The following is a 26345-nucleotide window of genomic DNA, read 5'->3' on the forward strand; positions in this document are numbered from 1 at the left end:
CACCACAAACAGAGACATCTGTACCTTCAGGTCACAGTGCACTGATGGACCACATTACACCAAGACTTTTTTTTTTTTTTTTTAGATTTTATTTATTTATTCATAGAGACACAGAGAGAGAATGAGAGGCAAAGACACAGGCAGAGGGAGAAGCAGGCTCCATGCAGAGAGCCTGACCTGGGACTCAATCCAGGGTCTCCAGGATCATGCCCTGGGCTGCAGGCGGCACTAAACCGCTGCACCACCGGGGCTGCCCTACAACAAGACTTTTTGAACTGGAGACCATACAGCAGGCTAAGCCACCTGAGGTGGGGCTTCACGTCTGGACCCTGGTCATGCTTTGCCCTGTTATCTGAGATAAGTCACTTGTTTGTCAGTGTGTTAATATAGTGCATATTCTCTAGAATGGGGATAACCAAGAATGTTGAATAGAGCCTGGAAAAATAAGACCACTCATAAACCAAGTGTAGAGTGAGAGCCCCCTTGGTATTTCTATGCTGGTATTTAGAGATAAGCTTAATACATAATGTTGAGTAATCTGCAAAGATTCTTAAAAACCTCTAAAGGAAGTAAGCTACATGTATGTACTACAGTGGTTTTCAATAAGTATTTTTAAAGAAACTGTGGAATCCTTTCTTCAAATAATATCTTAAGGAAAAACCCAGTATGGAAAATAATTAAAGAGGCTGCTTTGATTGATAGAGAGCTGGGTAACCCTAACTCCTCTGCTTCTTAGGAACATATAGGAGTTATCAGAATGTTAGAAAACCCAATGATAATGTCATTCACTTGTTAATCCTTAATAGGAAATGTGACTAACTTAATGCAGCCAGTTATATAAGGAACACGCACAATTATCTCATTACTTTACTGCCATACCCTATAAACATTATGTTGAACTTCGCTGGTGAGCAGACATGCTAACATTATAAAATACCTTGTACTGAGAAACTTAAAACCTTATCTTGCAAAAATTGAAAAAGAAAATCTATAATATCCGCTTTATGCTGTTGTTATACAGTGATGATCTAGATTGTTTTTTTAAAAACTTTTATTAATTTGTGTACAATGAATATTTTTACTACTTTAATTTAAATACTAACTTTGGAAGAAGAAAAGCTGCCCAAGATGCACAGATACAGTAACCTCTCCTACCCTTTTTCAAGCTTATCAGAAGTTGGAGCTATTTGCCTTGTAAACAGTATAATACGATGGAGCCAGCCTAATCTTGATTAGTCAGCTGTCTCACTTTGTAGCTATATGACTCTCTGAGCCTGTTTTTCTTATCTCTAGGTTGGGGTGGTATCTACCTCATGAGTTGTGAAGATTATGTAAGATTCTATGGCAAAGTGTTTTGTAAACTCTAAAACTCCTGTTGGTAACCACTGTTGCTCACTCTCCTGAGAGGAAAAGCTCAAGACATAAAAATGTTTTTAGATACTATGTAGAAGAAGAATAGAATTTTATTTTTTATTGAGTACAATTTCACATAAAGAAATTCACTATTCTATGGGTCACCTGAATGGTGCAGTTGGTTAAGCGGCCAATTCTCCGTTTCAGCTCAGGTCATGATCCTGAGGTACTGAGATCAAGCCCCACGTCAGGCTCTGCTCTTCAGCACAGAGTCTGTTTCAGATTCTCTCTCCTCCTTCTGCCCCTCCCGCTCATGCTCTCTCTCTCTCTCAAGTATATTAAAAAAAAAAAAAAAAAAAAAACTTAAAAAAATTCACTATTCTAACCATTTTTTATTTATTTTATTATTTTTATTTATTTATGATAGTCACAAAGAGAGAGAGAGAGAGAGAGAGAGAGAGAGAGACAGAGACATAGGCAGAGGGAGAAGCAGGCTCCATGCACCGGGAGCCTGACGTGGGATTCGATCCCGGGTCTCCAGGATCGCACCCTGGGCCAAAGGCAGGCACCAAACCGCTGTGCCACCCAGGGATCCCCTCTAACCATTTTAATGTATATAATTCAGTGGCTTTTAGCACACCCAGTGTTTTGCAGCCATCACCACTATTTAGTTCTAGAACATTTTCATTACCCCAAAAGGAGACCCTATACCCATTAAGCAGTCATTCCCTATTTCCCCCTCCCACCAGGCCCTGGTAATATCTGATCTGTTTTCTATGTATTTGCCTATTCTGGATATTCATATAAATGAAATTATACAATATGTAGCCTTTTGTCTGACTTCTTTCACATAGCATGAGGTTTTCAAGGTTCAACAGTGTTGTACTATCAGTACTTTATTTTATTCCTTTTTGTGGCTGAATATTTTGTTGTATAGATTTGCCACAATTTGTTCATCCTTTCATCAGTTGATGGACATTTGGGTTGTTTCCTCTCTTTGGCTATTGTGAATAGTGCTGCTGTGAACATTCATTATAAACTTTTATTTGAACACCTGTATTCAGTTCTTGGGTATGCCCTGGAGTAGAACTGTTTAACTTTTTGAGAACAATCTTCTATAGTAGCTGTTCCATTTAACATAGTAACCCTCAATGCTTTGGGTTCCAGTTTCTCCACATTCTCACCAACACTTGTTCTTTTTGTTTTCTTTCCTTTTCTTCCTCTCTCTCTCTCTCTCTCTCTCTCTCTCTCTAAATATAGTCACCCTCGTGGGCATGAAGTAGTATCTCATTGTGGTTTGGTTTGTATTTCCCTAATGACTCATGATGTTGAGGATCTTTTAATATGTTTATTGGGCACATGTATATCTTCCATGGAGAAATCTCTTGTCTATTTTTTAATTGTTTTTGTTTGCTTGTTTTTTCTCTTTTTTGTTGTTGTAAGAGTTCTTTATATAGTCTGGATACTGGACCATTATTAGATATATAATTTATAAATATTTTCTCCCATTCTGTGGGTTGCCTTTTTACCTTCTTGATAGTGTCCTTTGATGCACAAACATTTTAATGGATCAGTTATTTAATTAATTAGGTTCTTTGTAAGAAATTTAGAATACCAATTTGTGAGGATAAACTCCATTTATGAGAGAAAACAGAGCAGAGGTAGCCCTGAAGCTGAGGAACCACTTTGATTTTTGGCAGAATTTTCGAGTCCACAGCTTTCTGATCAACCTTGTGCTGCTCTTTAATCTCATATTTCTCCTCTGTGTCAAAGATCTCACTTTCCTGGTGTCTGGGTTTATGCAACTGCTGACTTCTTGAAGTAAGCATCAGTGAAATGTTTTGGGATATTCACACTGCTGATAGCAATTTTGGTGAAGGTGGCAATGGCAGACTTTTTTTTTAAAGATTTTATTATTTATTTGTTCATGAGAGACACACAGAGACAGAGAGAGAGGGGCAGTTTCCATTCAAGGAGCCTGACATGGGACTCAATCCCAGGTCTCCAGGATCAGGCCCTGGGCCGAAGATGGTGCTAAACCGCTGAGCCACCCGGGCTGCCCGCAATGGCAGATTTTTGGTGTGTTTTATGCAGAGGAACTCGGAAGGCCAGAGAAGTGGTTTACAAGTAGCAAACCACTGCTCAGCTGCTTCAGGAACACTGCCCTCTTACCCCTGCGGTGCCCAGTAAGGGTGATCAGAATGGTCTCAGGTGTGATACTAGCTCACAGTTTTCATATGCTGACTGAAAGGTTTTTTGCCATGTCTCAACAGCTTTTAAGGCACATCTTCACTAGGATAATACCTAAGCACGTGTGAAGTTTAACCACTCAAGTACCACATTCTTGTCACCACCAGCTGATTTTGTGACAGTAGCAAGAACCTTTTTTTCAACTCTGGATTTAGCGGCTGAATACTTCCTCTTGTACATGGCCTTTTTTGGGATACATAGCTCATCAGGTATAGCTACCAGTTCCTCTGACTAGGACATGGTTTTGACTGCAGCGAGGCTTCTTAATATTGCCACCAGCATCAGCCTTCTTGGCTTCACATTTCTTCTCCTTAGTACCTGGCTTCTCAGATTTTTTACTCATCTTGCAAGATAGTGTACATGTTAACTGGTACATTTATCTATTGCATTATGATTGCCATTATAACATCACACCTCCATCACATCATATAATTATCCTTTTTTAGTGGTTAGAATAATTAAGGTCTAGTCTCTTAGCAAGTTTGATGATTAGACTACAGTATTATCCATATGCATTATACTTTGCAATAGATCTCCATGGTTTATTTACTACTAGTTTCAAGTTTGCACCCTTAAACCTATTTTTCTTTTGTTCTTTGTGCTTTCAGTGTTATATCTAAGAATCTGTTGCCAAATCCAAGTCCATTAAGCTTTATCTCTGTGTGTTCTTTGAAGGGTTTTATATTTTTAGCTCTTACTTACGTCTTTGGTCTATTTTGAGTTACTTATTGTAAATGGTGTGAAGTAAGGGTCTAACTTCATTTTTTGGATGTGAATATTGAGTTACCTTAGCACCATTTTTGAAGAGATTGCTTTTTCCATTGAATGGTCTTGTTACTTTTATTAAAAAAAAAGTAATTGACCGTAGATGGATGCATTTATTTTTGTACTCTCAGTTCTATTCTATTTAACTATATGTCTATGTTTATGTCTATACCACAGTTTTTTTAAAAAATTATTTTGTAAAAAATTTTTTTTTATTTTGTAATTTTATTTCCAGTATAGCTAATATACAATGTTACATTAGTTTCAGGTGTAAAATATAATGATTCAGCAATTCTATACATTACTCAGGGCTTATCACAGTAAGTATACTATCAATCCCCTTCACCTATTTCACTCATTGCCCCCACCCACCTCGCCTCTGGTAACCATCAGTTTATTCTCTAAAATTAAGAGTCTATTTTTGGTTTGTCTCTTTTTTTTCTTGTTCATTTGTTTCTTAAAGTATACATGAGGGAAATCATATAGTGTTTGTCTTTCTCAGACTGACATATTTCACTTAGCATTACACACTAGATCCATCCATGTTATTACAAATGGCAAGATCCCATTCTTTTTTTATTTTTTTATTATTATTTTTTCCATTCTTTTTTTATGATTGAATAATATTCCTGTGGTGTGTGTGTGTGTGTGTGTGTGTGTGTGTATGTGTACCACATCATCATTATTCATTCATTGATTAAAACTTGGGCTGCTTGCATAATTTGGCTATTGTAAATAATACTGCAATAAACAGAGGTGTATATATCTTCCCATTTAAGGTTTTTGTGTTCTTTGGGTAAATTACCCAGGAATGGAATTACTGGATCATACAGTAATTTTATTTTTAATTTTTTGAGGAACTTCCGTATTATTTTCCGCAGTGACTATACCATTTTGCATTCCCATAGTACACAAGGGTTCCTTTTTTTCCCCCACATCCTGACCATTTGTTGTTTCTTGTGTTTTTGATTTTAGCCATTCTGACAAGTATAAAGTCATACCTCATCATAGTTTTGATTTGCATTTCCCTGATGGTGAGTGATGTTGAGCATCTTTTCATGTGTCTGTTGCCATCAGTATGTCTTTGGAGAAATACCTGTTCGTGTCTTCTGCCCACTTTTAATTGGATTAATTGGGGTTTTTTGGTGTTGAGTTGTATAAATTCGTTATGTGCTTTGGATACTGACCCTTTATTGGATATGTTATTAGCAAACATCTTCTCCCATATCTTCCCATTCAGGAGGTTGTCTTTTAGTTTTGTTGATTATTTCCTTTGCTGTGCAGAAGCTTTTTATTTTGTTATAATCCCAGTAGTTTAATTTTGCTCTCATTTCTCTTGCCTCAGGAGACAGACATATCTAGAAAATGCTTCTATGACTGATGTCAAAGAAATTATTGCTTGTGCTCTCTTTTAGGATTTTTATGGTCTTAGGTCTCACATTTATATCCTTAATCCATTTTGAGTTTATTTTGAATTTGTTGAGATGTGTCTTGTGGCCTAATGGGTGGTCTCTCCTGGAGAGACTATTCTGAATATATCTGTTTGATTCATGTCGTCCATTGTGTCATTCAAAGCCACTGTTTCCTTGTTTCCTTGTTGATTTTCTGTTTGGATGATCTATCCATTGATGTAAGTGGAGTGTTAAATTCTCTTACTATTATTGTATCACTGTCAGTTACTTCCTTTAAGTGTGTTATTAGCTGTTTTATGTATTTAGGTACTCCCAGTTGGGTGTATAAATATTTACAATTGTTACAGCTTCTTGTTGGATTGTCTCCTTTATGATTATATATAGTGTCCTTTTTTTAAATTTTTTATTTATTTATTTATGATAGTCACACACAGAGAGAGAGAGAGAGAGGCAGAGACACAGGCAGAGGGAGAAGCAGGCTCCATGCACCGGGAGCCCGATGTGGGATTCGATCCCGGGTCTCCAGGATAGCGCCCTGGGCCAAAGGCAGGCGCTAAACCGCTGCGCCACCCAGGGATCCCTAGTGTCCTTCTTTATCTCTTGTTACAGTCTTTGCTTTAAAGTCTTTGTCTGGTATAAGTATTGCTATGCTGGCTTTCTTTTCACTACCATTTGTCATCCCCTCACTTTCATTTTGTATGTGTCTTTAGGTCTGAAATGTGTCTCTTATAGGCAGCATATAGATGAATCTTCCTTTTTTTATCCATTTTGTCACCCATTATGTCTTTTGAATGGAGTGTTCAACCCATTTACATTCAAAGTAATTATTGATAGGGGTTGCCTATCCATCTGGCTCAGTTGGAGGAGTGTGCGACTCTTGATCTCAGGGTTGTAAATTTAAGCCCCATGTTGGGTACAGATATTGCTTACATAAAATTAATTTTAAAATGTCTGATAAGGGCAGCCCCGGTGGCACAGCGGTTTAGTGCCGCCTGCAGCCCGGGGTGTGATCCTGGAGACACAGGATCGAGTCCCATGTCGGGCTTCCTGCATGGACCCTGCTTCACCCTCTGCCCCCCCCTGAATAAATAAATAAATAAACAAACAAATAAATAAATCTTAAAAAAATAAAATGTCTTATAAAAATACCCCAAAGTAATCACTAATTGATATGTACTTATTTCCATTTGTTACTCGTTTTATGGTTGTTTTTTATAGTTCCTCTCTGTTCCTTTCTTCTCTTGCTTTTTGTCAATCTAATAGAGTAAACATATCTAAATTAACTACTTTTTTAAATTATTAGATTAGTGATTGAGCATGTTTTCTTGCTTTCTAGGCATTTGGTTTCTTCTATCGGTTGTTTATATTGTTGACTAGTTTTTATATTTGATATGTCAATTTCCTTAAAATTTTTATTTAAGTGTGGTTGATACAGAATGTTATATAATTTTCAGGTGTTCAACATAGTGATTCAACAATTCCATACATTATACAGTGCTCACTATAAGTCTATTTATCATCTGTTGCCATACATTATTATAGTCTTATTAACTGTATTCCCTGTGCTGTAGTTTTTAGTCTCCTGACTGAAAGTTTGTATCTCTTAATTCCTTTCATCTGTTTTCTCCTGAAAGTTTGTATCTCTTAATTCCCTTCACCTATTTTCTCCTGAAAGTTTGTATCTCTTAATTCCCTTCATCTATTTTGCCCATTCCCCTATCCTTCTACCCTCTGGCCAACTACCTGTTTATCTCTGTATTTATGAATCTGTTTCTTGTTTGTTCATTTGTTTTGTTGTTGTTGTTTTTTTAATTCCACATACAAGTGAAGTTATATGGTATTTGTCTTTCTCTACCTGACTTACTTCACTTAGCATGATACCCTCTAGGTTCATCCATGTTTTCACAAATGGCAAGATCTCATTGTTTTTTATGGCTGCATAATATCACACATACATACCACATCTTCATTCATCTATCACTAGACATTTAGGTTCCCTACATAGAGGGAACAAACATAGAGATTGCACATATCTTTTCAAATTACTGGTTTCTTTTGGCAGGGGGTGGTAAATTAACCAATAGTGGAATTACCAAATCATATGGTATTTCTATTTTAAATTTTTTGAGGAACTTCCACCATATTTTCCACAGCAGCTGTACCAATTTACAGTACATGAGTCTTCCCTTGTCTTCACATCCTAGCCAACAGTTGTTACTTCTTTTTTCTTTGATACTAGCCATTCTATGTGAGGTCATAACTCACTATAGTTTTGATTTGCATTTCCCTGATGGCCAGTGGTTGAGCATCTTTTCATGTACTTGTTGGCCATTTGTATGTCTTCTTTGGAAAATTGTCTATTCAGGTCCTCTGCCCTTTTTTTTTAATCTTTTTTTTTTTTTTTAAGATTTATTTGAGAGAGAGAGAGACTGTGTAAATGTGCAAGAGCAGGGCAAGGGGCAGAGGGAAAGAGAGAGGGGAAGCAGACTCCCAGAAGTGCAGGAAGCCCTGACAGTGCTCAGTCCCAGGACTCTGAGATCACAACTGGAGCCAAAACCAAGAGTCAGATGCTCAACTTACTGAGCCACCCAGGGACCCCTCCTCTGCCCGTTTTTATTCAGATTCCTTCGTTATTGTTTTTTGGTGTTGGACTATATAGGTTCTTTATATATGTTAAATTAACCCCTTATCAGACACATCATTTGCAGATATCTTCCCCATTCAGTTTCAGTTTGATCTTGGAGTTTTGCATATGCATCCTAGGAGAATGTACCAGAATTTCCATAACAGCATTATTTGTAATAGCAAAAACTTAAAAATGACTCAATACTGAAATACAGGTGAATGGATAAGTTAATTGTGATGTATTCATGCAATGGAATATTACAGAACTTATAAAACCATACATATTACATGAAATATATAAAATAACACAAAAAATAATTAACTTTAGTTACAAGTAATGGTAAGGATGAATCTTAGCAAATTAATATTAAGTGTAAAAGATTCAGAAGATTTCTCATAACTTGATGCCTTTCATAGAAAGTTAAAAACAAAACTGGAAAAAAATGAAAAAAAAAACAAAACTGATATATTTTAAAAGTATGTATATATGTAATACAACTGTATTCTAAGCAGCAAGGAATGATAAAATCAAGGGTGATAGGTGGATGGAAGGGTGATGTTGGATGGAAGATTGGAGGATAGAATAGAGAAGAGCACATAGCTAGATTGAAGTAGTTTTAGATGTTCCACTTTAATGTTGGGTGGTAAGTTCAGTAGTTATCATATTATTAAAAAATAATTAACTTAAAAAGGAAGGAATTTTGTCATATGCTTCAACATGACAATCCTTTAGGACATGATGCTAAATGAAATAAGCCAGTCACAAAATGACCAATGCTTCTATTTGTCTTCCACTCGTAAGAGGTACCTACCATGTAGTCACATTCATAGAGGCAGAGAATAGAATGGTGGTTCTACGAGCTGGGGCAGAGCAGGAAATAGGGAGTTGTGGTTTAATGATCATAGAATTTTCTCAGTTTTGTACAATGAAAAGGTTCTGGAGATCTATTACAAAACAATGGTAATACTACTTAGCACTACTGAAGCATACATTTAAAAGTGATTAAGATGGTAAATTTTATGAGTTTTTACCAGAATCAAAAGTAATTTTTAAAAATTAAAAGTTGCCCATGCATGACTAATGATGAGAATATTCATTACAGATTTTGATTAACTCATTTTTCCCCCTCTACTTGAAGTTCAAAAATAAAAGCAAGAAAGAAAGCAATTCCCAAGACACTGACTTGCCTTTCCAAATAGTAAGACTTACCATAAGAATAGACAAATAGACCAGTAGAACAGACTAAAGATCTCAGAGACAGATCCCTGTATAATGGGAACTTAATATGTAATAAAAGTGTAGGGGAGCCTGGGTGGCTCAGTCAGTTATCTGATTCTTGGTTTCAGCTCAGATTATGATCTCAGGGTTGTGAGATTGAGCCCTGTGTCAGGCTCCAGGCTCCGTGCAGAGTCTGAGAGACTCTCTCTTTCACCCTCCCACTTTTTTTTTCTCTCTCTCAAATAAACAAATCAATCCTTTTTAAAAAAGACAATAAGGGGTGCCTTGGTGGCTCAGTTGGTTAAGCATCTACCTTCAGTTCAAGTGGGATAAAGGCCCACATCTAGCTCCCTACTCATCAGGGAGCCTGCTTCTCCCTCACTCTCTGCTATTCCCCCTGCTTGTGCTCTCTGGCGTCTCTCTCTCTCTTAAATAAATAAGTAATCTTTTTAAAAAGACAGTAAAGTGTAACCACCAATAAGTGAAGAAAATACTCATTGTTAAGTAGATTGTATTGAGAAAACTCAGAAATTTATGGAGAAATTTAAAGCTAGATTTCTTTATTTTTCTTTTTCTTTTTTTTTAAAGCTAGATTTCTATATCACACTGCATACAAAGGAGACTAAGGATAGATTAAAGATCTAATTACAAAAAGCAAAACTATATAGTTAGTAAAAATTATGTGGACAAATAAAAATTTTTGAATTTGATGAATTTGATTATATTAACATTAAGGGGATGGGATTGGGTGGCTCAGTCGGTTAAGTGTCTGACTTGAGTTTGGCTTGAGTTATGGTCTCAGGGTTGTAGGATCAAGCCCCGTATCAGACTCCATGCTGGGTGTGGAGTCTACTTGTGATTCTTTCTTTCCTTCTCTGCCCTTCCCAATCCCCTCTGTCGATAGATAGATAGATAGATAGATAGATAGATAGATAGATAGATAGATAGATAGATAAAGGGGGTTTACTCTATAAAGGGTATCATAGGCAAAGTTAACTGATAGCATAATAGGAGATTAGTAATGATTAAAACTGGTAATAATTGGTGTCTAGACTAACAAACTAGATATGTCCAACTGCTGGCAGAGATCAGGGGCTTTGGCAACTTTTGTGTGTTTTTGGTAGGTATGAAGATGGGGCAGGTATTATGGAGAGCAACATGGTACTATTCAGTCAGATGGAATATATACATATCTTGTGACATATCCTAAAGGGATATGTGAGAAGGTGTTGATTTAAGTGTTAATTACAGCAGTTAATTGAAGAGATGGAGGCAGTCTGGGTATTTGTCTCTGAATAAATAGGTAAAATGTGGTGGATGCATATTGTGATTCTGTACTCCAGTTAAAAGCAACCCATTACGTTTACCCGTAACAACTTGTGAATCTTAAAAGCAGAGTACTGAGTGGGAAAAGTAACAAACAGAAAGACACAGTGCCAGCTGATAAATCAAAATACATGCACAGGGATCCCTGGGTGGCTCAGCGGTTCAGCGCCTGCCTTTGGCCTAGGGCTTGATCCTGGAGTTCCGAGATCGAGTTCCGCGTTGGGCTCCTGTCATGGAGCCTGCTTCTCCTTCTGCCTGTGTCTCTGCCTCTCTCTCTCTCTCATGAATAAATAAATAAATAAAATCTTTAAAAAAACAAAATACATGCACAACAAAAATACAGTTTGTAAGAACAAACACAAAAGAAAATATACATATTAACACATTAAATGTCTATGGAGTGAAGAATGGGAGTAAAAAAGAAACAAAGCAAAACAGCTCCCCAGAGAATGTTGTGTAAAGGAGAGACACTGGGATTATTGTCAAGTAGTAGAAACATGAACTGTTTGAGATTCGCTATCAGAGCTTTCAAAAAAATGCTTCTTATGGGCATGCTGAGAAGTGATGGAATTAATTGATAAGGCTCTGTTTCTTTCAAACTGAATGAAATTTTCTGTTCTTCACTAGGGCAAGTTGGCAACCCAGCCTTTCAGTGGGCACACATGACCCCTGAGTGGAAAAACACAAGCTCTATTCTCCTAGACTAGGTCTTTCGATTAGGGAGACTATTCACATTTTGGGCCAGATGATTCTTTATTTTAATGAGGGACTCTCATGTACATTGTACAATGTTTTAGCAGCATGCCTGGCTTCTACCTACTAGCATCTTGTCTCCTGATCATGACAAACCAAAAATGTCTCCAGAATTCATCAAATGTCCCCTAGGGAAGAAATTTACCTCCTATGAGAAGCACTGCCATGGAGCAGCATGGATGTTGCCAGCCATTAGACTGATTGTGGTTTCACTGTGAAAAGTATCAAATATTTTTTTTTTTTTTTGTGGTTTAGGAATTCACGTCCATCCTTCACATTAGAAGAAGAACTTCATCTAAATTAATTGCTATTTAAAAGGTCCTACTGTTTTCTGTATTTAAATTTTAGGGTACTGTTCTATTCAGGAACAGCAACAGTAGTAATACTACCTTAAGCTGCTTATAGTTGGATTTTGTTGATATTTTAAAAGGTACTTTTCTCATCTGATATTTTGGAATCTCACAACAGCTTTATATGATAGTCAGGATAAGAATATACCTCCACTTTTCAGGTTAGTAAACCAAAGTGCAAAATCTTGAAGAGATTTGCTGGGAGCACATGACCATTAAATTGGGGAGCTGGACATAAAACCAAAATCTGATTCTTTTTTTTTTTTTTAAGATTTTATTTATTTATTCATGAGAGACACAGACTGAGAGAGAGAGGCAGAGACACAGGCAGAGGGAGACGCAGGCTCCACGGAGGGAGCCTGATGCGGGACTCGATCCCGGGACTCCAGGATCACGCCCTGGGCCGAAGGCAGGAACTAACCCACTGAGCCACCCAGGGATCCCCCTCAAAATCTGATTCTTGATTAAGTACTCTTATCATATGAGTACTCAGCCATTTTCCTAGAGCCAAAAGCTCTAGGAAGTTGTCAGTTTCTGCCATGGTCATTTCTGTTTTTAATTCCCCTGATTTTTCCTTTTTTTTTTTTTTAGATTTTTATTCATCCATTTGACAGAGAAAGAGAGAGAAGAAACAAGAAGGGGGAGAGGCAGAGGCAGAGGGAGAGGGAGAAAGCAGACTCCTGGCTGAGCAGGGAGCCCAGTGCAGGGCTCGATCCCAGGACCTTGGGCTCATGACCTGAGCCAAAGGCAGACGTTTAACCAACTGAGCCAGCCTGAGTTTTCCTTCTTTAGTGACTTTTGCCCAGGTCCATCCTTCCCCACCCCTTGAATGTCTACATCATATTGCTACCTCAGCCTTTCCAGGGTTATCACAAACTCAAAAGTGAATGGTGCCAGGGAGGCAGGACCTGGGAGACAGATCTGGATTGGAAACCTAAGCCCAGCCTCAGCTTGCTTTTTGCCTTCTCTGTCACTCAGTTTTCATCATCTGTTTTTGAGTCTAATATTACTCACTCCCTAGCTCCCGCAGGGATGTCAGGGGAAGGAGTAAGTTTTTGCCTGGAAAAGTATCTATACTATTTTTAAAGATCTCCAAGGAGAAGCTTTCATCATCCCTGTTACCAAAAACAGTATCTTTTCAAACTCCTATCCCCTGAACTGCTGTTCCCTCCTGGGATGGATAAGTGGCAAAGTCTCCTAACTAGAAATCTTTAAAGTACTATAGATTATTCTTAGACCAACACATTAAGAGAGTCACTGGAATGTGACTAGAGGATATGGACTAAGGTGGTAAAGGTAAGGGGTGGTAAAGGGTGGCAATCTACTTTCTATGTGAAAGACAAACTTTTTCCCCCAGACTATAATATAAACTTCTCTACATGTAATGCATACATCAGCTTTCTCTGAGCCTTGCCTGCTCTTTAGGCTCATTTCTCACTGCTCCTTCCTTATTTGTACTTTCTCAGACATACCATGTTCCCTCATCCTGGAACACTCATTAGATGCCTGTCTTTCCTTAGACCTACTAGGGCATCTGGACAGAGATCAAGGGTTCCTTTCTTCAGGAAGCCTTGGTTCTCCCACATTGAGTGAAAGCCTCTCCTACTATCTTGGCCACCAGGGCCTACTTAGCACTTATCATACTGCATTATAGTTGCTGTTTTTCTCCTTAGTAGACGTAAGTTCTTGAGGTTTAGTTTTTTATCTCTGGATTCTGCAGTCCTTAGCTCAGTGTTTGTTAAATTATTACTTGACTGACTCTTGCCTGGAGACAAGATGACATGGGGAAAAAGACAAAATTTTAGGTATTAGAAGAGTAGTCATTAGAAACAGGTAGTAAATGTACTGTGTGCCTCTCTGAAGGATAAGGGTTGGACTCAAAGGCAGAAGATACACAGAGGCAGATTTTTCAGGTTAGCATCAGGGAAGAACTACCTAGCACATCTGTTAGCAATGGAATGGTCTGCCTCATGTGATAAGGTTGACTGTTTGCCAGGGGTATGGTAGGAGGGAATTGACAGCCAAGTTTCTAGTAGAGTATTCTAGTAATGTGTAGAGTCATACTTGGTCACAGGAACTACACTGCATATATCTCCTTACTGAGCCTCTGGAGAATCTTCAGGTAATTGAAGGTAACAGCTATGTCTTCCTGTAGTTCTCCAGGTCTTTTGTCCTACTGCCTTTAGCTGTTCAATATGTAATTTGGTTTCTAGACCCTTCGTAATCCTGGCTCCTCCCTTATCACCGTGTCTTTGTCAGTGTTCTTTGTACAGTGTGGTCCCAAGACTTAACTGTAGGGCCCTACAATTTTTTAAAAAATTTATTTATTTATTTATGATAGTGTGACACACACACACACAGAGAGAGAGAGAGAGAGAGAGAGAGAGAGAGGCAGAGACATAGGCAGAGGGAGAAGCAGACTCCATGCACCGGGAGCCCGACGTGGGATTCGATCCCAGGTCTCCAGGATCGCGCCCTGGGCCAAAGGCAGGTGCTAAACCGCTGCGCCACCCAGGGATTCCCGGGACCCTACAATTTGGTGGGCTGCTCAGCCAGTTGAGCATCTACCTTCTACTTGGGTCATGATCCTGCAGTCCTGGGATCAGGCCCCACCCTGCCCAGCAGGGAGCCTGCTTCTCCCTCTCCTTCTGCCACTTTCCCCGCTTGTACTGTCTCATTCTCGCTCTTTCTCAAATAAATAAATGGATAAAATCTTAAAAAAAAAAAAAAAAAGAATGCTTTGACAGAGCAGAACAGTAGAGCTGCTGCCTCTTTCATTCTGGCATATTCCTAGTTAAGCAGCATAAGATGGCCTTGGCTTTTTTGGTAGTGGCCCTGTTGGCATATATTCCCTGGCAATTTGTGGTCAACTGAGACCCCTAGATGTGTTTCACATGGACCGCTATTAAAGCCACTCATTTTCCATCCTATATTTGGGTAGTTGATTGGGTTTCATCATATGGTTTTGGTTCTTCATTTAAGCTTACTAGCTCATGGAATGTTAGAGCTTTAAAAAAAAACTCTAGAAACAAGCTTTATTCATTTTGGATCTTGCTTCTTCTGTCTTCCATGTTCCCTGCTTTGTTGTCTCCTAGCTGCTAAACGTTTTGCTGTCCACAGTTTAGTAAGCAGATCATTTGCGTTTTCAACCCAATTATTCATGAAAATATTGACCAGAGCTGTAAAGCATACCCCAGACCTTCCTCCAGTTGACTTCTGTCCATTTATCAGCATTTTTTTCCGATTATTCTGCTAGCTGCAAGCCTCTTACTTTGCTCTACTAGCTGGACGTGCAGTTTTCAATTCATCCTTACTATACCATTTCAGCTAAGCATGGTGGGAGATCACTACTCCCACATTGTGCAATACAGAAGTGATGAGAATCCTAAAGACCAAAGTGCTGAGCATGAGCAGACCGGCAAGGCAGCTGATGCCAGAGGAGGATGTGATATGGGAGCTCTTTTCTGGTTTTTCATGAATTATAGTTTCTGAGGTGAAAAAAAAATCTAAAAGTCCATTTAAATACAATTGCGGTCTTATTGTTAGCATCTAACACCATCACTTCAATTGTATAGTCTTGTGGATAGATAGGTGGGATATAGCTGTTCCTAATTTTCCATATCAGAGAAGCTGGGATTGTCCTTCAGTATATGTTTGCGGAATGAATCAGTGAATAGGTTTCAGGCTAGTCTTCACTTCAGCTTTATATTTGTAGATTCAGCAAAAGAAAGGCGAATGGCTTTCAGTTTTCCCCTCTAGCTGGCCACATGGAAGCCCCTTCAGAGCCAGCCAGAGTTCTTCCTTTTTCAGGCAGTCTTCCCTGATGGCTCCTGCCCACACTGCTATGTCTTTCTTCTGAACTCTCATGTCAGTACTTGATGCTTTGGTGTTCGATCACTCTCAATTAACGTATGTCTCATCATCTCAAATCCTGGGAGTGAAGTTAGGGGCAAAGCTTCCCATTACTTTGTGCCAGCATCAGGCATAAGCACTTGAGCAAAATTATTAAAGCTAATGTTTTTGAGTAAAGTGTTGCCAGCAGATGGCACCAAAATCCTTGACATTGTTCTGAAAATCTTGGATGACTTGCAGCAATTTACATATCACCAAGCTTGCCACTAAAAATGCCTTCCTTAATGAATAAGCTTCAATCTACGTATTAAGAAAAATGCTAATAAATACTACAGTTAGAAATAAATTAACCAGGCAAGGTTGTAACTTAACCAGTTTTCTCCTGGGAGGCTATTCTCTTCACTCGCCCCTCTGCTTTGTCCTTTGTCAGGCAGTGCTTTCTAGGCCCTAAACATAATCTGGCTTTCAAGCCTACCTAATAGATTGTGTCCAGGTATCTAAAAGTGACCTCAAATCCTTGGTTTGTGTTTTCTTGGAAAGGACAAATTAAACAAAGAAATTGCTATACCCTCCCCCCCCCCCCAGAGGTTTTGGTGATTTTTTAAAAAAATTCACACAATATTACATCAGTTTTAGGTGTACAACATAGTGATTCAACAAGTCTGTATGTTATGACATGCTCACCACAAGTGTGAGCATAGCATCCATCTATCAGCATACAGTATTACAATACCATTTACTATATTCCCTATGGTGTACCTTTTATCCCCATGACTTACTCATTTTCTAACTGGAATTCTGTATTTACTACTCACCTTCATCCATTTGCCCATCCCCCTTCCTCCTTCCCCTCTGGCAGCCTTCAGTTGGTTCTGTTTGTGGGTCTGTTTCTGCTTTTTGTTTGTTCATTTATTTTTTTTAAATTCCACATATAAGTAAAATCATATGGTATTTGTCTTTCTCTTTTTTTTTAATTTTTATTTATTTATGATAGTCACAGAGAGAGAGAGAGAGAGAGAGAGAGGCAGAGACATAGGCAGAGGGAGAAGCAGGCTCCATGCACCGGGAGCCCGATGTGGGATTCGATCCCAGGTCTCCAGGATCACGCCCTGGGCCAAAGGCAGGCGCTAAACTGCGCCACCCAGGGATCCCTATTTGTCTTTCTCTTAATTCACTTAGCATAATACCTTCTAGGTCTGTCCATATTGTCACAAATGGCAAGATCTCCCCGTTTTATGGCTGAGTAATATTTCATTGTATATATAAACCACATCTTTATTATTCATTCATCTACCATTGGACACTTGGGTTGCTTCCATATCTTGCTACCGTAAATAATGCTGCAGGAAACATAGGGGTTCACATATCTTTTCAAATTAGTGTTTTGGTTTCCTTTGGGTATATACCTAATAGTAGAATTACTGATATTTCTATTTTTAATTTTTTGAGGAAACTTTATACTGTTTTCTGCAGTGGCTGCACCAATTTACATTTTACCAACAGTGCACAAGGGTTCCTTTTTCTTTATATCCTTGCCAACACTTCTCATTTCTCTCATCTTTGATTTTAGCCATTCTGACAGGCATGTGGTACTGTCTCATTGCGGTTTTGACTTGTATTTATGATTAGTGCGAGCATCTTTTCATGTATTTCTTTGGAAAAATGTTCATGTCTTCTGTCCTTTTTTTTTTTAAGATTTTATTTATTTATTCATGAGACAGAGAGAGAGAGAGAGAGAGGCAGGCACAGACACAGGCAGAGAGAGAAGCAGGCTCCATGTAGGGAGCCTGATGTGGGACTTGATTCCGGGTCTCCAGGATCAGGCCCTGGGCTGAAGGCAGAGCTAAACTGCTGAGCCACCCAGGCTGCCCTCTTCTGTCCATTTTTAATCAGATTATTTGTTTTTTGGTGTTGGACTGTAGAAGTGCTTTATGTATTTTGAATATTACCCCCCCTTATTGGGTATATCATTTGCAAATATCTTCTCCCATTCAGTAGGTTGCCTTTTTTATTTTGTTGATGGTTTGTTTTATTTGCTCTACAAAAGCTTTTTTTTTTTTAGATTTCATTTACTTATTTTCTTTTATTTTTTAAAGATTTTATTTATTTATTAGAGACAGAGAGAGAGAGAGAGGAGAGAGAGAGGCAGAGACACAGGCAGAGGGAGAAGCAGGCTCCATGCAGGGAGCCTGACGGGACTCGATCCCAGGTCTCCAGGATCATGCCCTGGGCTGAAGGCAGCGCTAAACCGCTGACCCACCTGGGCTGCCCTTCATTTACTTATTTTAGAGAGAGAGAGAGAGAGAGAGAGAGAGAGAGAGAGAGAGAGAGAGAACAAGCAAGGAAAGGAAGGGAGGAAGGGAGAGAGAGAGAATCTCCAGCAGATTCCATGCTGAGTGCAGAGCCTGATGTGGGGCTTTATCCCAGGATCTTGAGATCATGACCTGAGCTAAAACCAAGAGTTAGATGCTTAACCAACTGAGCCACCTGGGTGCCCCTCTACAGATGCTTTTTAATTTGGTGTAGTCCAAATAGTTTAATTTTGCTTTTGTTTCCTTTGGCTGAGGAGGCATATCTAGAAAAATGGTATGAAAGCCAATGTCAAAGAAATTACTGTCTGTTTTCCTTTGGGATTTTTATGGTTTTAGTTCTCACATGTAGGTCTTTAATCCATTTTGAGTTAATTTTTGTGTATAGTTTATGAAAGTGGTTCAGTTTCATTTTTTTGTGTGTAGCTGTCCAGTTTTCCCAGTGCCAGTTATTAAAGAGACTGTCTTCTTCACCCCATTGTATATCTTGCCTCCTTTGTTGTAGATTAATTGGCCATATAAACATGGGTTTGTTTCTGAACTCTTTGTTATATTCTGTTGATTTATGTGTCTGCTGTGCTTACTTTGGCAGCATGTGTACTAAAGTTGGAATAATTTGTGTCTGTTTTTATGCCGTACCATACTATAGCATTGTGTGGTACATCTTGAAACCTGGCATTGTGAACCCTCCAGCTTTGCTTTCCTTTCTCAGGATGCTTTGGCTCTTTGGAGTCCTTGTGGTTCCATACAAATTTTAGTAGTTTTGTGAGAAATGCTGTTGGTATTTTGATAGGGATTACATTGAATCTGTAGATTGCTTTGAGTGATATGGACATTTTAGGAATATTCATTCTTCCAATCCATGAGCATGGGATATCTTTCCATTTGTGTCATCTGTTTCTTTCATCAGTGTCTTAGAGTTTTTAGAGTATAGGTCTTTCACCTCGATTAAGTTTACTCCTAGGTATTTTATTCTTTTTCGTACAATTGCAGGTAGAATTTTTTATTTTTTTTATCTTTCTGCTATTTCATTATTAGAGTACAGATATTCAACAGATTCTGAGACACCTGGGTGGCTCAGTGGTTGAGCGTCTGCCTTCGGCTCAGGGCGTGATCCTGGAGTCCTGGGATCGAGTCCCACATCAGGCTCCTTGCATGGAGCCTGCTTTTCTGATCTCTGCCCCCCCCCAAACCCTGCCGCTTTTCTGATCTCTGCCCCCCCTGCTTCTGTCTGTGTCACTCATGAATAAGTAAAATCTTAAAAAAAAAAATTTCTATGTATTATTTCGTATTCTGAAACTTTACTAAATGTATATATTATTTCTAATAATTTTTGGTGGAATCTTCCGGGTTTTCTATGCATACTGGTATGTCATCTGCAAATAGTAATAGTTAAACTTCTTCCTTACGAATTTAAATGGCTTCTATTTCTTTTTCTTGCCTTGATTGCTGTGGCTGGGACTTATAGTACTATGTTGAATAAAAGTGGCAGAAATGGGCATTCTTGTCTTATCGTAGAGGAAAAGCTTTTGGTTTTTCACCATTGAGTATGGTATTGGCTGTGGGTTTTTCATGTATGGCCTTTATTATGTTGAGGTATATTTTCTCTACCCCCACTTTGTCAAGTTTGTATCATGAATGAATATTGAATTTTCTCAAATGCTTTTTCTACATATATTGAGATAATTATATGATTTTTATCCTTCATTTTGTTAATGTGAAATATGATTTGTGAATATTGAATCATCCTTGCATTCCCAGAATAAGTCCCACTGGATCATGGTGCATTATCCTTTTAATGTTCCTGGAATGTGGTTTGCTGATATTTTGTTGAGGGCTTTAGCATCTATGTGCATTCTGAGTATTAGCCTGTAGATGTTTTGTTTGGTTGGTTTTTGTTTGTTTTTTGTAGTGTCTTGTGTGGTTTTGTATCAGAGTAATGCTGGCCTTATAGAATGTATTTGGAAGCTTTCTTTTCTTTTCACATAGTTTGAGAATAGGTATTAACTCTTCTCTTCTTTAAATGGTAGATTCACCTGTAAAGCCATCTGGTCCTGGACTTTTGTTTGTTGGGAGGTTGTTTTTTATTTATTTATTTTTTTAATTACTGATTCAATTTCATTACTAGTAATCTGTCTGCTCAGATTTTCTGTTTCTGCCAGATCCAGTTTTGAAAGATTGAATGTTTTTAGTAATTTATCTAATTCTTCTATAGATGAATTTTTTAATATAATTTTTGTAGTGGTTTCTTATAGTTCTTTGTATTTCTGTGGTGTTGGTTGTTACTTCTTTTTTTTGTTTCTAATTTTACTTGGGTCCTCTCTCTTGTTGTGTCTGGCTACAGATTTATCAACCTTGTTTATCTTTTCACACAGTCAGCTCTTGGTTTCACTGATCTTCTATATATATATATATTTGTCTCTATTTCATTATAACAGCACTTTCAATATGTTATTGGTCGCCTCATTGCATTCTTTGCCTCCTTATTACATTTGACTTTATGCAGTTTTGAGCACTTGAAGACATAATAAAAGCTATCATTTACTGAATGCTTGCTATGAATTATGCACTTTGCTTGTTATTTTATATAAAAGGGCTACTATATTGAATACATTATATTTATTACATTACATTAAATGCTTACCTTGTTAGGCATTGTTCCAAGAGCTTTCCATGCATTAATTACTTATTCTATACAATTTTTTTTAATTTTTTTTTAATTTTTTATTTATTTATGATAGTCACAGAGAGAGAAAGAGAGAGAGGCAGAGACATAGGCAGAGGGAGAAGCAGGCTCCATGCACCGGGAGCCCGATGTGGGATTCGATCCCAGGTCTCCAGGATCGCGCCCTGGGCCAAAGGCAGGCGCCAAACCGCTGCGCCACCCAGGGATCCGTATACAATTTTTTGAGAGTAGATGCTCTTAACCCCATTTTACAGTTCAGAAAATGTAGGCTTATCAGGAGTAAATGACTTACCTAAGGTAATACAGTAAATAGCTATATTGGGATTCATATCTAGATCTCCATTTCACTATGTCATTCTACTTTGTTTATTCGTTCTTTAATGATTTCTATTTGAATTTCTTTCTTTTTTTTTTTTTTTAAAGATTCTATCTATTTATTCATGAGAGACAGAGAGAGAGAGAGAAAGGCCAGAGACACAGGCAGAGGGAGAAGCAGGCTCCACGCAGGGAGTCGGACGTGGGACTCTATCCCGGATCTCCAGGATCACACCTTGGGCTGCAGGTGGCGCTAAACCGCTGCGCCACCGGGGCTGGCCTCCATTTGGATTTCTAAAAAGTGTCTAAAGAGGCGCACATGGATGGCTCATTCAATGGAGCATGTAACTCTCAATCATGGGGTTATGGGTTTGAGCCCCACAGTGGATGTAGAAATTACTTAAAAATCTTTAGAGGTGCCTGGATGGCTTAATAGGTTAAGCGTCTGACTCTTGATCTCAGCTCAGGTCTTGATCTTAGGGTCATGAGGTCAACCCCATATTGGGCTCCATGCTGGGCTTGGAGCCAACCTAAAAAAAAATCTTTAAAACAAAATAGTGTTTTAAAAAGCATCTAAAGATTAATAGAATCATTAAGTTAAAGGTTTGGTGTATATTTTTCTCCTGATGCTTGTCTGTTAGGTTCTTGAGGAAGGACAAGGACTAAGGGTCATGTTTATTTTGCATTCTTTTCTCTATTAGTTGCAAAATAAATACTTGATGTATGAGTGAATGAACACTGCCTTCACTCTCCCCAGAAATCTGAGATACAAGGCTACTTAATAGAGCTTTGGTATGTTAGAACTTGAAGGGCTTGAAAAATCAAGCCAAACCTTTCCCTCAAGGAGGAAGGACCTCCTTAGGGTGATCCAGTGAGTTGGAAGCAGACAGAATTAGAACCCAGGTGTTTGGGGCATCTACTTGGCTGTCTGGTTTAAAAAAACCTAATTCTTATGGGGATCCCTGGGTGGCTCAGTGGTTTCGCACCTGCCTTTGGCCTAGGGCGCAATCCTGTAGTCCCGGGATCGAGTCCCGCATCAGGCTCCTGGCATGGAGCCTGCTTCTCCCTCTGCCTGTGTCTCTGCCTCTCTCTCTGTGTCTATCATGAATAAATAAAAATTAAAAAAAAAACCTAATTCTGTCCCTAAATTGCTCCCTCTTTCCTTTCCTTCTTCCTTTCCTTTTTTTTCTCTCTTTCTTTCATGATGTGAGTTGAGTAGCTTTACACCCTTAAGGTTTTAAGCCTCAGAGTTACAAAGTAAGGCAAAATTTTTTCATTCCTATCACACTGATGCCTAGACTTATTCCCAATTATGCCTTTGTTCAACCCAAAATAGAATCCAGGTCCTTTGCCTCTTTCTGCACCCAAAATAGGCAGAGCTACAGCTCATGTAGAGAAAATTATCTTTACTAGATTCCCCCTCAGAACATGCCATTGATGATTGGTGAGGAGTGGGCAAAAGGCTGGTAGGGGACAGGCTGGATTTTTTGCAACAGCCAAGTTTTTGGAAAAGCTGGAAGAAGACCAGAAATTCCTGTTTGTTTGTTTTTTTTTTCTCAGAGAAGACAAATGTAACCACATTCTGTAATTCAATTCTTCTCTAGTCTCTGGGCCTCCTGTTTTGTAAATATCCCTATGAGCCTGTAAAAGCAAACAATATGAAGGCTAAAGACCCTGCAGCTCTTTTCTCTACATCCTACCACCATTTATTTACTCCCTTTGAATATCAGGATTCTGGTTGTCTTATTCCCTAGTTTACAGTATTTTTTTATTTTTATTTTTTTAAGATTTTATTTATATATTTGTAAGAGAGAGACACACACACACAGAGGCAGAGACATAGGCAGAGGGAGAAGCAGGCTCCATGCAGGGAGCCTGATGTGGGACTCAATCCTGGGACTCCAGGATCACGCCCTGAGCCAAAGGCAGATGGTTAACTGCTGAGCCACCCAGGTGTCCCTACAGTATTTTTTTTAAAGATTTTGAAAAAAAAAATTATTTATTGAGAGAGAGAGAGAGAATCTCAGACTCCCCACTGAGCACGATGCTGACATGAGGGCTTGATCTCACAACCCTGAGATCCTGACCTGAGCTGAAATCAAGAGTTGGACACTTAACCAACTGAGCCACCCATGCATCACTTTTATTCCCTAGTTTAATGTGTGGTTTGATGTGATGTCCTTTCCTGGTCTCCTCCCATCTCGTAGAATGTGCCCTGGAATGTTCTTTGGGTATAGACATTGTTAGTACATCCTGGTGGTTCCACACTTTTCATATAAGGCCAGAATATTTTAGGATGTTTCATTCAGAGAGTCACTTGAAGGTTCCTGTACAGTAGAGTGGGTACTGAGACTACACTGTTAACTGACCATTAGCCAGTACCAGAGGGCACACAGATTTGCTTTTGTTGTTGTTGTTGTTTTGGAGTTCAGTTTGCCAACATATAGCATAACACCCGGTGCTCATCCTGCCAAGAGGCACATAGATTTGTAAGCTCTCAAGCAAAGTAGAATCTTGTCACCATTCTCCTGTCATACCTCTTTTTTTTTTCTCTTACACAAAATAACACTAAAACACTAAGGTTTTTTCTTGCCACAGAGCAGTCTATTAGAAGCCTCAGGAAACAACTAAATGCTAAAAAGATGCTCTAGCTGCACTGTCCCAATATGGGAGTCACTATTACCATATGGCTATTGAACACTTAAAATGTAACTAGCCAAAAAAAAAAAAAAAACTAGTCTTTCTTAACATATGCCATAAAGTACACATCAGATTTCAAAGCCGAAGTAAAATATTTCAAAACCAAAGTAAAATGATTAATAAATAATTTTAATAATGAGAAAATGTTAGATTGATATTATTTTGGATATATTGGTAAAATAAAAAATATTATTAAAATTAAATTAATTTTAATTTAATTAAAATTTTAAATTAAAATAATAACATATTATTAAAATTAGTCTTATCTAGGGGTGCCTACGTGGCTCAGTTGGTTGAGCATCTGACTCTTGATTTCAGCTCAGATCACAATCTGAGGGTTGTGAGCTCAAGTCCCACATTGGGGTTCATGCTCAGCATGGAGTCTACTTGTCCCTGTCCCTTTGTTTTACCCCATGCTTGCATGCACGCTCTCCCCCCCCCTCAGATAAATAAAATCTTTAAAAAAATGATTTCAGGGAAAAAAAATAATTTCAGGGCACCTGGGTGGCTTAGTCGGTTATGTGTCTGCCTTCTGCTTGAGTCATGATCCTAGCGTCCTAGGATCGAGTTCTGTGTCAGGTTCCCTAGTCATCAGAGACTCTGCTTCTCCCTTTCCCTTTGCCCCTCCCCCTGCTCATGCTCTCTCTTGCTGTCTCTCTCTCAAATATATAAAATCTTTTTAAAAATTCATATCAACGTTTCTTTTTACTTTTTTAAATGTCACTACTAGAAAACTTAAAATTACATATGTGACTTCCATTATATGTTTTTTAGGTAGCACTGGTTTAGAAATTCTGAAATAAATACTTTCTCAAAAGCTTTCTCCACTATGGAACTTCAGAAAACTAGCTGCTGTTTTCCTCTATAACTCGTCCCCATGCCCAGCCCCTTTTAAATGTCTTTAATTTCATTTGATGACATCAGGAAGAAAGCCTCTATTAAGTGCTACTTTTTTTTTTACACCTGCTCCTCACCCATACAGAGTGACATCTAGGTAAAGTGGGATGGCTGGTGGAGGGAGTTAGGAGGCACCAGGGAGTAGAGGACTGGTGGTTAGCCCAAACTTCTGACAGAATCATTTTGTACATTTGGAACTCTTCAGCTGAGTCTGAAGTCTGAGTTCTGAGACACTCTTTACAGTAGAAACAGGCCTCCCTTTGGGGTTCTAGTTTTACTTTCTTCTCACATATCTAAGTTTACTGAGGATCTGTCATCTGCTAGACCATTTCCTAGCACATAGGAAATGGCCTAGTCACTGCTCTCAAGGAGCTTAAATTCAGAATGAGAATGAATCTGAATTATGCTTAGATAAGCACTCTAATGATGGTAGAAAAGAAAGTGCTTTTGGAGCACTAGAAAGTCACGACTCATTCTGCCTGGAAAGGAAATTGAAGGCTTCATGTGTCTTGGTTATGATATTATCAGGCAGAAAGGCAGGTGGTGAAAAAGATGTTTTAGCCTGAGGCGGACAGCCTGACTAGCATGGAGAGTAGCAGAAGGTTACTCTTGAAACAGTAGTTTGGGGCCACGTTGTAGGGGATTTGACTGCCTATATGCTGGGGACCACTGGAGGGTTGTAAGCGGGGGAATGACATGTTCAAGACTCTATGTTAGAGATACCATTCTAGTGCTTTTGGGAAGGATAGATTGGAGAGGGAGACTCTGGATGTAGGGAGACTTAACAAAGAGGTCATTGGAGTGAGCCAGGCAAGGGATAGCAAGGGCTCACATGGAAAGGGAAGAATATATACAACAGATAGGTAAGGAATGAAAGGGAGGTGTCAGGCATGGTCCTAGGTTTCTAAGATCACTAGGAGGTGCCTCTGTCCAAAATTGGAAATTGAGGAGAAGATCAGGCACAAGATACACTTTGGACTTGTGGATAGAACGCGGAGGGAGCTGGCTAGAGCTGAAGTGCTTGTGCTTGTGTTTGTGTTTCAGATGGTGACCCTCTTTCAGATGTGGGTTGTTCCCCTCTATTTCACAGTGAAGCTGCACTGGTGGAGGTTCCTAGTGATCTGGATCTTCTTCTCTGCTGTCACAGCTTTTGTCACCTTCCGAGCCACCCGAAAACCACTAGTACAGACAACCCCAAGGTGAGAGTTTAGGTAGTGGGGAAGAGCTAGGTTTCCTGAAGCAAATGGGTTGGAATGCATGGGATTGGGGTGGGTTTAGGTTGAAAAAATTGTAATTGTAATAATTTGTAAAACAAAAAAACAAAATATGTTTGCCAAGATTATTTGGCATGGGGCCCCACCAAAACAAGCTGATTGGGAGAACTCCCCACTCACCTTCACAGATTAAAACCCCCAAAATATTTCCCTATAGCTTGCCTTAGAGTTTGTATCAAGGTCTATATTAAAAGTAAGCAAATTCTGGTGATCATTGTGGCCTCATTTTAAGTGTTGTTTTCTTTTATGAACCCTTCTC

General features: G+C 38.8%; 1 protein-coding gene across 1 annotated transcript in view; it reads left to right on the forward strand.

Moving 5' to 3' along the window:
• The window catches only part of RNF121 (ring finger protein 121), an 83107-nt gene that overhangs the window by 35970 nt on the left and 20792 nt on the right, over positions 1-26345 (forward strand). Inside the window, exon 4 of the mRNA XM_055320609.1 lies at positions 25857-26011. Coding sequence (XP_055176584.1) covers positions 25857-26011 — 155 coding nt within the window. The remainder of the gene's footprint in view (positions 1-25856; positions 26012-26345) is intronic.

The sequence above is a fragment of the Nyctereutes procyonoides genome, unplaced genomic scaffold (genome assembly GCF_905146905.1).
Source record: "Nyctereutes procyonoides isolate TBG_1078 unplaced genomic scaffold, NYPRO_anot_genome, whole genome shotgun sequence".
Classification (NCBI taxonomy): domain Eukaryota; kingdom Metazoa; phylum Chordata; class Mammalia; order Carnivora; family Canidae; genus Nyctereutes; species Nyctereutes procyonoides.